At 40.8% G+C, this 12,649-nt stretch overlaps 2 protein-coding genes across 5 annotated transcripts in view; both read left to right on the forward strand.

The window, feature by feature from the left end:
- hipk3b (homeodomain interacting protein kinase 3b) overlaps positions 1-10,313 on the forward strand; it is a 45,711-nt gene extending 35,398 nt beyond the window's left edge. For both annotated transcript variants that reach the window (XM_040011958.1, XM_040011957.1), the window contains exons 11-16: positions 681-848; positions 966-1,286; positions 1,376-1,522; positions 1,711-1,973; positions 3,079-3,218; positions 5,364-10,313. In XM_040011958.1, coding sequence (XP_039867892.1) covers positions 681-848; positions 966-1,286; positions 1,376-1,522; positions 1,711-1,973; positions 3,079-3,218; positions 5,364-5,834 — 1,510 coding nt within the window. In that variant the 3' untranslated portion in view covers positions 5,835-10,313. The remainder of the gene's footprint in view (positions 1-680; positions 849-965; positions 1,287-1,375; positions 1,523-1,710; positions 1,974-3,078; positions 3,219-5,363) is intronic.
- A 180-nt stretch (positions 10,314-10,493) lies between these two features.
- Positions 10,494-12,649, forward strand: part of kiaa1549lb (KIAA1549-like b) — a 60,769-nt gene continuing 58,613 nt past the window's right edge. For all 3 annotated transcript variants that reach the window (XM_040011953.1, XM_040011954.1, XM_040011956.1), the window contains exon 1: positions 10,494-12,345. In XM_040011953.1, coding sequence (XP_039867887.1) covers positions 12,126-12,345 — 220 coding nt within the window. In that variant the 5' untranslated portion in view covers positions 10,494-12,125. The remainder of the gene's footprint in view (positions 12,346-12,649) is intronic.

Raw genomic sequence — 12,649 nt, forward strand, 5'->3', positions numbered from 1 at the left:
TCTATTTCAGGAGGTTACACTACACCGTCTTCCTGATGTGTCATCCATATCATTTCGCGTCTGTATTTATAGTTCCATCGCATATTGTAAAAATTATTGATGCTTAATTATCTTTAGTTTCCGTGTGGTAGGAATGGACATGCTGTTCTCATGCTTGCTCCACTGAATGTTAACGACCTATGAGTCATAAGCTGCATTTGTGCTGCAGGAAGTTTCCTCGGGGACCACAAACCTTTGTCAAAACTCTGTGTTATTCCACCACAGGAATTACAGTTTAGAATAAGTTCTGGGGAAGTCTGTGTGTGTGTGTGTGTGTGTGCGCGCGCGCGCGTGTGTGTGTGTGTGTGTGTGTGTGTGTGTGTTTTTGTGTGTGTGTCTTGCAGCACCAAACATTTATTTGAACCACACTGCCTTGGTCATTGCACATTCAGTCTTCATAATAGCTGATAAAACGTGTTTCAACTTAAACATTTTTGCCTTTTTGAGTCCCCACCCAAAGTGGTGGATAGAATTGGTCTAATCTTTGTCATGGCAGTCCAGATATCCAACAGTCCAAAGCAAGCTTTTAGTTCCTTGAAAAAATCACTAAAACTTCTTGAGTACTTTTGGTAGAGATGTAGCTATGCCTACCAATTTTATTGAAAGCTGTGCACAATTTGAGATCTTTGCTTTATTTGCAGGAAAGTGCGTCCCCATGGTAACCATTACAGCTCCATGATTGCACACCCTCAGCCATTCTTAACCAACCAAATGACCATGTCCACCCACCAGCCAATCAACATAGGCATTGCACATGTGGTGTGGCCACAGCCAGCTGCCAACAAGAGAGCCAAGCCGTCTGTGAACAGGTATGATGCATGTGTTTTTTTTTTTTTTTTTTTTTTTTTTTTTTTTCTCTTTCCTCAGGAAGAAAAATAAGGACACAAAAACATGAATCTGACAAAGCCTCCTCTGTTCTTTTCTAGGTGCAACATCTTCCAAAACACTAACATCCAAAATTTAGCATGTCAGTCCCCAAAGATGGCCGATACAGCAAAGAATGTGGACGAGGTAGAGGAAGCCAGATGTCCAGAGGAAGGCCACGCTATTGGAGAGGAGCAAAGAACAGAGCAGGTGGAGGAGGAGGATGAGAACTGCTGCAAAGTGGAGCCAGACTGCGAGGAGCTTTCAGTTTCACAGGAGCAGAGACAGGCTATGGTGATCTCTGACCTCGCTAGCCCAACTGTTAGCGTCATCAGTATCAGCAGCGATGAGGAGGAGGGCGCGCAAAGACATTCAATTGGAGAGTGAGTATTGACTACGATGCTCCTCTTCCTAACATCTCTTTAAAACATTCAAATTGAGTGTCTGATTTGATACATCTCTCTGCACACAGATGTAAGGGGAGTGCAGATTGTGAAGCGTGTCAGAGCACCGTCAGTATGGAGAGAGTCTGTTCTCTCAGCAGTCCAGACAGTACGCTCAGCACCAGTTCTTCTGCCTCATCTCAGTCCAGCACATCTCCCTGCAAACACCCCAACAGGTAAAGTAGGGATAGTAGCTTCAGACTGTGCTTGAACAGATGAGATACTGCCTGGTTTTAAAAGTCTCCATTGGACAGATTAGCCCAAATTTTAAAATAGTACATGACAACCAAAATAAGTGTGCAACATTGAGAGATATTCTGTTTAGCTACCACGCCGTAAGTTGCCTTCTTCATTCTTATTGCAGCATGTCGGACGATGAACAGGAGAGTGGTTGTGACACCGTGGACAGCTCGCCTGCATCACATACCTCTGGCCATAGCAACAGTCCCTTCACAGAAAGGCGCTATATTGCTGACAGCAACCAGAACTGCGAGCCTTGCGTCGCATGTGTTGCCCCGGAGACCGAGCCCAGCAAACCAACAGTTCGTACTGTTGTGGTGCCTCCAATGCGAGTGCAGAACAACAACAATAATAACCCTGCAGTCAGTGAAACTCATGGCAACACAGGTAATGGTTTACATTTGCTGCCAGATTTATACACGTTCTTACTCTACTTAAAAGGGGGATGAGCAGTAGATTAACACACTGATCATTCTAAACTAAAATGATAGTTAATGATATGGTTAACATGACTATATTCCTTCATTGTGCTCAATTGCTAAGTGTCTGAAGTATACTTTAAATAATTGTTGAGTCAGACAACTTGCAAATCCATGACTAGGTCGCGCTAGCTCAAAGGTCTTGTCACCACTGCTGCCGTCTGCTCCACAGGTCACGTGGCCTTGGATTATGTCGTTTTAGTAGGCCACAGAAGTTCTCACAGGTGATTATGGGTTACATGCCCTGACATATCTGCTCTGATCGTTGAAGTGGATATCTGTTTGCTGTCAACACTTCTTACTCAAGGCTGAGAGACCCTCTGTTTCTGTGTGGATTTGCATTTCTTGAATCTGCATAAGGCATGTGCAATTGCCCCAAAGATACCCGTCAGTATTTCTTTATTGGCACTAGACTGGACACATGCTATATGTAGACTTTATAACAGTTGTGGTAAGTGGGACCACGGGCAACAACTGTCATTTAAGATCTGCCTTTCTTTTTAAAAACAAGACCCTTTAAAGTGCAAGGTTTACTGTAAATCCTTAGAAAATCATACAGATTCATATTACCTTTATGTCTCCAACCTCCAAACTATTACAACTAAAGGCACACATAAAAGGGCACAGCTTCCTATTCTAAGGCTGCCATGTGTATTTTTAGCCAATGGTCTGACCCCCACTATAAGCTCTATGAACACGCTTGGTTACAAACTCCTCCCTGATCCCCAAAACATATCTATTTATAATCATCTAAATGAAAGAACAGATATAACTGTGTTTAATGGTTTGGAACTGATCAAGCACAGCTGAAATCACCAATAAGCCTTCAGAGCCTCCTGCCACAAATGTTGCCATTTCTCTGGATGTGGTTGGATCTCTGGCTCAATCTTGTTTGCCTGTTATTTACAATCTAATATTGTTAGTAGGACACTGTGTTGTTTGTGTTTATAAGCGTCATTTCAGTCTTTCCGTGTTCTCTTCTTTGCCCCTTTTCACATGACCTGCTTCCTCAGGCTTAGAGTCTTCATGCCAGTCCAAAGGGCGCAGTTTTCCTGGGCGACAACATCATCACTCCACTCCCCTCCTCAACAGGCCTCAGAAAATTACCCCTGCATTCCAGCCCCAGCAACAGCAGCCTATTGGCTTTGGGCAGGTAAGCACATGCAGTCGCATACCGTGAACGTAAATAAAGACACTAGTACAAGTTAGAGATGGCACGATACCACTTTTTTATGTCCGATACGATATCATAAATTTGGATATCTGCCGATACCGATATGAATCCGATATAGTGTGTTTTTTAATCAATAAAACAGTTTTTTAATATCTTGCTGCTTTTTGTATAAGTTCATACTCAAGTTAAAAAAACAAAAAACAAAAAAAAACAACCACTAAAGCTATTCTGTTATACCTGTATGCAAAAGATACACTGCACCCAAAATATTTCATAGTTCAGCAATACTGATCAATCTAATAAACTTAAACCTACTCCATCCTCCCTATTCTGGTATTTTAAAGAGTAAACAACCTAACTAATAGGGTTCTAAAACTCCCAGCAAAAAAATTTTTAAAATGGGGAACCACCCACCCTCCACCTCATGATGCTTAATTGACGTAATCAACTCTCATTTGATGCAGTGTGGGAGAAAAAATGCACAGAAATAAATTATTTTCAAAGAATAATTTAATAGATTTAACATCTTTCTTCAACAGAATTGCAGACTGCACAGATCGTACCTCCCCAAACGAAAAAGTAGTATAGCTTACTAGGGTATATTACTCTTAATAGTTACTATATACAGTAATGGACTTCTATACATTTTACATCAGATTAAAACTTGGGTGTAAGATTCGGATAATTATTTATTAAAAGCTAGACATTTTAAATGAGAATAAGAAAGAAAAGTATGTCTTTGTGCCCCCTTTTCCCTGTTAATGCCCTATCGGCCCCCCTGGCTAAACTTTGCTAGATCCGCCCCTGCACAGTTACCAGCCGTCAGCTGCGTAGAAAAGGATCCTGGTGTTAGAACGTAAATAAATTCTAAAAACAGCTTATCAAGCTTAAATGTGCTGTTGTTGTTCAGCTGCTGGTTTCCTCTTTCTGGCGCGAAGTGAGCAATAAACAAACAAGCGAGACGGACTCGCGACAGAAAAGCCGATCAGCTGATCAGTAATCATCAGTAATCAGCAGGAGAGGGAGAGAGGCAGTCATTCCATATATCGGTTGTTAAGCTTAACGCGGGAATGTTTTACAAACATTCAGAGATGAACTTACACATTTGCTTTACTTCTCTCTGGGATAACTTCCTCGGAGATGAAATGCCGGATTGCTATCGAGGCTACAAATACACACAGCCGCTCTATCACGTGACCCGTACTGCTGTGATATGCTATGGTTATGAGCCGAGTTACACCATGTCGCAAGTTTTGTGAGGTGCTTTTTTTTTGATATTTAATGGATCGGATTACATTTTTAAAATTTTTCTCCGATATCCGATCCAGTAATTTACGTCAGTATTAGACCGATACCGATACGTAATATCGGATCGGTCCATCTCTAGTACAAGTAAACTTATTTTTGAAAAAAAATTATATCTGCCTCATCAAGTAATATTGACTGTAAAATTATTTGCACAAATTTGAGATTTTGAGAACAACAATTTTGACATAAACTTGTCCTGAAAGGGCAAAATATGTTTCTTCTTCAAAAGAAGTCTGAGCAAAAGCATAAAAAGCTTGGTTTTAGCTCCAGGCAGAAATAAACCTGGTGTGTCTTTTATGAACGTAATTGGCTGTTGCTTGTAGAACGCCTCATCTTATAATTTTGTCAGCGTCAAGTCTTTTTCTGGAATATAAAGCAGCAATGGCAACTTGTAAAATAACATGATATTATTAAAGTAACAGAGGTACTTGTGACTACACTCACTACAGTTTAATGTGTGATAAAGAGCACAACATTTGAATTTCCTTTTTGAGGTAGTGCAGCAGTCAAGTTCATACTGTAAGTGGAACTTCCCTGGGAGGAGCAACATCATAGCAGTGCTCCCAAATGGTGTCAGATGATTTAAGTTTCCAAATATTTTTAAAGATGAAGGTATTTTACTTTGATACTGTTCATTTACTCTTATGTGCATTGGTACACAAGCAGATGATGCCGCTGTCGGTGACTGATAACATGGAAGGTGTTTACATGCAAGCGCATGGAAACGGCAGCATCTAGTGGCTCGCAAAGACTCACTCGGTACCGATGAATCTGAGGTCGTTGAATATGAAATGTTGTTGTTCTTCGCTCCTTCAGGTGCAACATTTCAGTTCCTGCCATCAGGAATGGAACGGGAACTTTTCCCACCGGAGACCACAGGCCTACATCCCTCCCACCATGCATGGGCACACTTTCACTCTCTCCCACAGCAGCCCAAACCACACTACGGGCCCCCACCCACACCTTGGTGGACATCCGCACTCCCAGCCCACCATACTGTCTTACCCTCCGTCTGGTCCTCTGGTCACAGCTGCACCTGTGGCCCACCTCCTGGCCTCTCCTGGGGCCACCCGCCCCGTCCTTCAGCCAACCTACAGCATCTCCCATCCGGCAGGCATTGTGCATCAAGTCGCAGTAGGCATCAACCCCCGGCTGCTACCCTCCCCCACCTTGCACCCCCAGGGCCAGTTCAAGCCCCTCTTTCCCCCGCACTCCTACATTGCCTCTCCCGCCTACGGCAGTTTCCCTCTCAGCCCTACCAAAATAAACCAGTACCCTTACATCTGAGCATGGCTGCTCAGGTACCCTTCATACCACCTGAGGGCTAAGTGAGCAGGGCGAAATATATCTTTAACCACAAACAACATGGTTTTTATTTCTGAAAAACCATGGCACAACCACAGAGAAAGCAAACTATTTTTTGAATCATGTAGACTTGAGTGTAATTGAACTTCAAGCTTTAAAAAACAAAAAACAAAACAAAAAAAAGAGTTCCAATGGTAGAGATGATTTGGCAAAAATTAAGAAGGAAGTAACGTATGAATGACTGAATGAAAGAATGAATGAATAGTTAAACTCACACTTAATGTGTTTTGCACATTTGATATACCTTTGCATTGGATCTTCTACGAATACTCCTCAAGACAGGTGAATAATTGGGGTGTTGTTGAATAGTTAGACTTTGCACCCCTGATCCCAGCTATTTTTCTATATTGCCTTCTTACGTGTGTGCAAGACACATTCATCTTTGTAAAGCCATCCCAGTCTCTAGCTCTAGATTGACAGATGCACATGTCGTCCACAGTGTACGTTGTACTGCGTTTGAAGTATTTGTACCTTTTCGGTGTCTTTTGGTGTTTAGCAATGTCAAGTCAATTAACCGAATTAAATAGGGTTATTCCTCACGCTGCATGTGGTCTTGCATGAGCAAAAATGTAAACGGAAAGATGCATAGACGTTGCTCTTATTGTTTGTGTCACAAGACTCGCTGCATTGTATAACTGTCCCCAGCCATAGTGCCTTACATATTTGAGGTTGTTAATGTTACTACTTATATATGACTATATACATGAATATTAATGTACTGGACTGCAGCACTTGAAATTCCAATCAGTCGATGCATCCTATGTGTGAGTGTATATATATGCACATGTGTATATGTCCATGCATAGCCTGCATGGATGTGATGTATCGCGGATAGCGGTGCTTATATTTTCGAGTCTGTGTATATTTCAGCGTGTAGTGAGTTAATTTTTTTCCCCTCTGTTCTTTCAAGTAGAACAGCGTGCTTTGCTGTTGCAAATGCCTGCTGTTTCATTCAGTTCATTTTATTCTTTTATTTTTTTCATTCTCCAGTTCCCGAATGAACTAGTGTACAAAGTGCAAGTACTGAGTATTGCTTAATATTTGATAATCACTTTCTATTCAGTGAAACTCTTACTACTAACAGTATTTGTACTGTTTGAAACTGCAATACAATCTAAATAGTCGTTGATTATTCTTCATTTTTCGTCTTCGTATTTTCGTTTTTGAGTGTTTTCACTTTGTTTTTTGTTTTTATTTTTTTTAGATGTTTAGAAGTGTGGTGGGCATGGCTTTGATTAGGTAAAGAAAAAATGCAAATTAATTCACAGTATGGAATCTTCTAAGCCTGAGCAAACCATGCAGTATTTGATATACACACATATATGGACATATATTATAGAGCTAGACTATTTAGTACAGATGCTTGATAAGGTGTGAGTTAATTGTGTGCAATTCTCTCATTTATGCATGTGTGACAAAGTTAACTTTTTCACTTTACATTATACCATTTGTTAAAGGCTTACAGCTTATCGGTGTCAACTGCTTATTTTATACATTCCGTCAGGGAGGATATATATACATATATAAGACGGTAGCACCAGTCTATATATATGTAGATATGCTGCGTGTGTGCGTTTTTGTTTTGTTTTCTTCTGTTTGTTTTACTAGTTACATGTGTGGGTTTTTTTGTCTTTTTCTTTTCAAATGAAGTTGCTTGTGCAGCACCAAAGACTGTAATTCATTTCTTGAGCAAGGTAGCTATTCTGTTTGCATAGACCTCAGTTGTACTGTAGTTGTAGAATGGGGTTAAATTAAAACAAAAAAAAGTTGTATTTAAAAAAAAACAAAACAAACAAAAAAAACAGCTGAGGTTTTGTCTAGCTTATTGGGCAATTAATAAGTCGTATCATTTCTTTCTTGAATGTATCATAGATAAGCTGCTATATGATTGCCACTTCAATAGCTGTGAAATTAGGTGATTTCTCTCTGAGTTTAAACCTAGCGTTGCTATTTTTGTATAGGTCCCTAATTATCTGAAATAGAAGTGGTTTTGATTTTTGTGTTTTGCGTTCATATTTGAAGTGTCATTGTAACTACTGTATTGCTGATGATGAACATTAGTTGCATTTGTCGTTTCTCGGGGTGCGTGTTTTTTGCATCAGTATTTTATCCTTATTAACCTTTTGGGCTCGTCACTGCATATAAATGATGTATCGATGTAACTTAATTTTTGTATGTTTTCATATTGACGTTTTGTACACATCTGAAGCTGTAGCTTGCAGGATTGAGTTAACTTTTTTATTGTGAGTAAACGGTGTGCTACCAGTACTCTCGTGGGTTATGAGGGCACTGCGAGATGCCGGGGGGGGGGGGAAAACAAAAACAATGTGTTCCATTGGAAGACTTCTGTGTTGTTTCCACTAGTCACACACAAACGCACTTGCCACTAAGCACTTATAGAGGTAGGGAGGCTTGTTAGGGTTTGGGTAATTAGACTGTAAGAGAGAAATTTAGCCCAATTTTTCTGTTCTAAAATGACGTTTTCTGATTTGTTTTTATTGTTAAATTGGTTTGATCAAAGTATTTATTGCAGCCCTTTTATCTGTTCAATGTTATATCTGGCTAGGATATCAGTTTCACAGTTTGATATTCTAAACTGCCTTGAGTTCAGATCGCTCTCCCCTTTATGAGTGTCTAATATCAAAACGATGTTTTGTCGGTGCGAAACCGTTACCGTTGTGATATGTCCTTTCTTGAAATTGAGACAGTGTGAGCAGCACTGTTTATGTGCCTTGAGATTCAGAAAGTGAGAATTCATGCTGGTGATTTCTTCCCGATTTATTTGAGGAAGGCGTAGAATTCAGTAACAGTTCCCTACAGTGTAGAATGGACAAGTTTTTAACAGACATTTGACCAAGAGTTTAAAGAGAAAAGTAAGAAAAACAAGAAGCAGAGAATAAAAACAACTCAAAGTAGGACTTCATCACAGTGACTCTGATCAGCTTATACACATGAACAGCGTAGTGGTGGTTCTCCGCTTGTTTCACGCAGTCGCCACGTAAAACCTCTCTGATTAACACACACATGCGTGCGCTTTGAATGACACTCACTCAATGGTCTTTGGATAGTCACTCTGGCTGAACAGCAGATGCAATACTTTACATTGTGCGGTCATTGCACCACCAAGTGTTCTTAGATAATCTCCATGCTTTACATTACCTTGCATGTACACCTTAGATGCTTCACTTTGTCTGCCTAGAAGCTGACTGCCTAGAGCAGCGCTCCTATCATGCAAGCTGAAGCTGAGTGGGAGTAACCAGAGCACGGCTGACAACACTGGCCTTTTAAAAATCAGAAGCTATGCTTTATATCCAGCAAGAGTATATCTGGGTGTTTTTGTTCTGGGTTCTGGACGAAAAGAGCTCTGTCGAGGAGGTTGTCATGTTCTCTGTCAGTCATGAGTGCAATACTCCACATTTCGCCACTGACATTGATATGGTTGTATGTTTTTTAATAGCTTTTGTCTGACGTGTATGCTTTACTGATCATACTCAAATATCCCTTTGGGAAAGAAAGCTTATGATGACAAGGCATGGACTTGGCAGATTAGTGCTTGAAATAGTTCCCCCAATAATAAGCATGTGAAATGTAATCTGTGTTTTGATTCCTTCAAAGGTATTCACCAGCAATGCGCCTGCATAAACTCTCCCATACTTGTTTAGGAAAAGAATGGATGCAAGAGGAGAGAAATCTTAAAACTGTTTTTAATTTTCCACAAGATTGACACCTTGATTTCTTTTCTTTTCTTTTTGTTGTTGTGTTTTGTTTTGTTTTTTTGTTTTGTTTTGTTTTTTTTGAGGATTCATCTAACATTTAACAGATAAAACAGTCATTTGTAAAATTACTTCTATTAATGTTATGACTTTGATATGGAAAAAAAATCCTCTGCTGCGGTATTATCCTTTAGAGATCTTAATTCAGGGTGTGTATTAGTCTAATTGTGCTACTGTGTAACTGTTTGATTTTAATATGAGATTTGTTTTACTCAAGCTCTTATTTTCAGTTTTCTGGTCACCTGTATCAATTTCAGAGTTAATTCACACTGCAAGTTATGGAATCATCTGTTTGGATTGCTCATCAATTAGACTTGATAATTAAATCTGAACTGTTACTGTTTTAATACCTGTAGATTTTTTTTTGTTTTGTTTTGTGGCTTTTATTTCCTCCTGTTTTTGGTTCGTTTGCTTTTTTAATTTTGTGCTACACTAGTTTGCCATGTAGCAATTGCACTGTGCAATATTTACAGTATGAGGACTGGGAAAACTAACTCTATGGATGTGATGTCTCTTTACAGTTTGCGATAGTGTTTCCTCTCTAGTTCTCAGTGATTTTAGGTGTGACCAAGCCTTCTCTACTTTGTCACATTAAGCGGGTTTTCCAGGTGACTCTTTTGGTGAGTGTCAAAATAAGACTTTATGGTGTATTATTGTTAAGATTCACTTTGAATTAAAAAAAAAAATCTATTGATGCAGTTCTTTCTGATTTGGTCTGTTCATTCACATTAATGCACATTAATATAAATGATGGATTGGACTCATTTCTATTTGTTTTAGTGTGTGACAGGAAAAGTAGAGTTTGCAAGGTAGCATCTTGACATTTATTGTCAAAAACAAAAAGACTATCCTTTAGAATTGTTTCAGGAGAAAACTGCTCAATTATCAGACATGAGAACCTGGAATCAGACAAAAGATGAGTTTTCTGTCAGTTAATCTGTTGCATTTAATCTCCAAACATGAATATGTTCGGATGAAACTGAAATTTGAACCTGAACACAATAAACTGCACCTACTGAAGAAGATTTTTGTGCTGTGATTGAAAGCTCCAAATCACAACAGTTCCCTCAATGGGCTTTATATTGTGCAGAGAAACCCAACAATCAGATTTGCCCATATGAGTAAGTACTTTGGTGACACTGGGAAGGAAGGACTCCCTTTTCTGACAAGAAGATGCCTCCGGCAGAACCAGGGTCTGTGAGGGGAAGACACCTGCTGCGACCGGTTGGGGATGAGGGGAGGAAGACCGGACAAAAGACACTGAAAGGGTAAAAAAGATAATGGCTTATGACACAGTGATAAAACGTTAATAAGAAGAAAGCTCCCAGCAGCCTCGATCTACTGCAGCGTCACTAAAGGGGAGGATTCAGGGTCACCTGATCCAGTCCTAACTATATGCTTAAAATCTATATTTTTAGTAATTTATTTATAATATAATGTATTATATTTAAAATTAAAAATCAACAGCTGACATCTGTAGAAACTCACAGGAGGTAAAAACGGGAGGGTATGCGTCAAAAGCAGAAAAACATCGACGGCAGAAAAGTGTCTCCCGAATTAAAACCTGGAGCTTGTTCCACACATTCTTAAATAAGAAACACGAGTGAGCACAATTCTGAAAAATGTCAAATGATTATGGTTGCTAAATTACCTCAACCGGAAAGACGTGTTAATGTTCAAATGAGGTTCTTTTGGTAATAAATCGTGTTCAGTGGGCTTTGGTGTTGACGACCTGCTGTGTTTTCTGGGTCTGGCCTGCCATCCTGTGGACATCAAGAGGTACAACAGCCATTATCCGCACAATTAGGTATTCACGCATTAATTACGGTAACCATTAAGAAAGACAATGTACGTGTTAATAGGCTAGTGTCACGTGATTATTGTCGTTTTTAATATCAACCCAACATGTAAGAGCGCAAAGAAGACAAACCATCATTTTTTTAAGCAGCTCCACATAGAAATCTGATTCTTAACGAGTTACCGCCAGAAGAGGTCGTCCTGCCCTCTCGCTTCCATTCTCACTACAATTAACAGAGAGGTTAATTCGCCCAGTTTGGCCAGGAAGGTGGCACACTTCAAAATCATCCAGCCACAAGCAATCAGCGGTAGGCTGGCCTTTCTTTCATGACTGAATGTTGCCTGTGCGCAAGTAAATGCCTGCCATCCACCCGGACCAGGTCTGGATGTGGCACTTCACCGCCAACAGCTAAATGTCAAACCTTTGGCAAAGTGCGCGCGCCGCCCTGCGCCACACAGTGATGATGGGTGGACCGAGCGGAGAGGGGCGATAGGGCACATTTCTTAATTTCCCTTCAGCGCCGCTTCCCCCACCATCCAGACCTGGACACGCGACGAGACCGCGGGACGGCCCTGTTTCCCGTTCACACAGCGATCCAATGTATTATTCACGAGCGAAACTTCAGCAACTTGTCCACTGGATATGGCTCCCGGTTTGAGGAGTGGGCGGACAGGTCACCCCAGAGTGGCGGGAACCGGCGGGGCAGACCCCGGTGGGTGCTCGCCGCAGCGGACGGATGCAGGAGGAGAGGGGAGGTGTTTGAGGACCAGGTTGCGAGTCGGAGCAGCGGGGATGCTTGCAAACTGTCTGCTGTCTGTAGCAGTGCTTTTACTTCTTGTCCGGTGCTCTTTGGCCGCAGAGGGTAAGCACGCGCCGTCGCGCTATCTGCTCCAACATGCCGTGGCAGAGTGTGATTTTTATGCGTTCACATTTTTCACATCTAGGCTGTGACATCTGCTGTGGAAGAATGAGAACATGCTGAGTGGGAAATGGATCTTTTGTTTAACACGGGCAGCGTTTTGTAATCCGCTGCTGGGTGCGTGATTCACGGGCTGTGTGGATGCAGCTGTGGTCTGCTCAACAGCTTTCTAAATCATTTTTAGGAAAGGAAAAGAGAACTTCTATCCTTTAGCCATGAATCCAAATCTCTACAGTGTGATACACTG

The sequence above is a fragment of the Simochromis diagramma genome, unplaced genomic scaffold (assembly GCF_900408965.1).
Source record: "Simochromis diagramma unplaced genomic scaffold, fSimDia1.1 OVJJ01000603.1, whole genome shotgun sequence".
Classification (NCBI taxonomy): Eukaryota; Metazoa; Chordata; class Actinopteri; order Cichliformes; family Cichlidae; genus Simochromis; species Simochromis diagramma.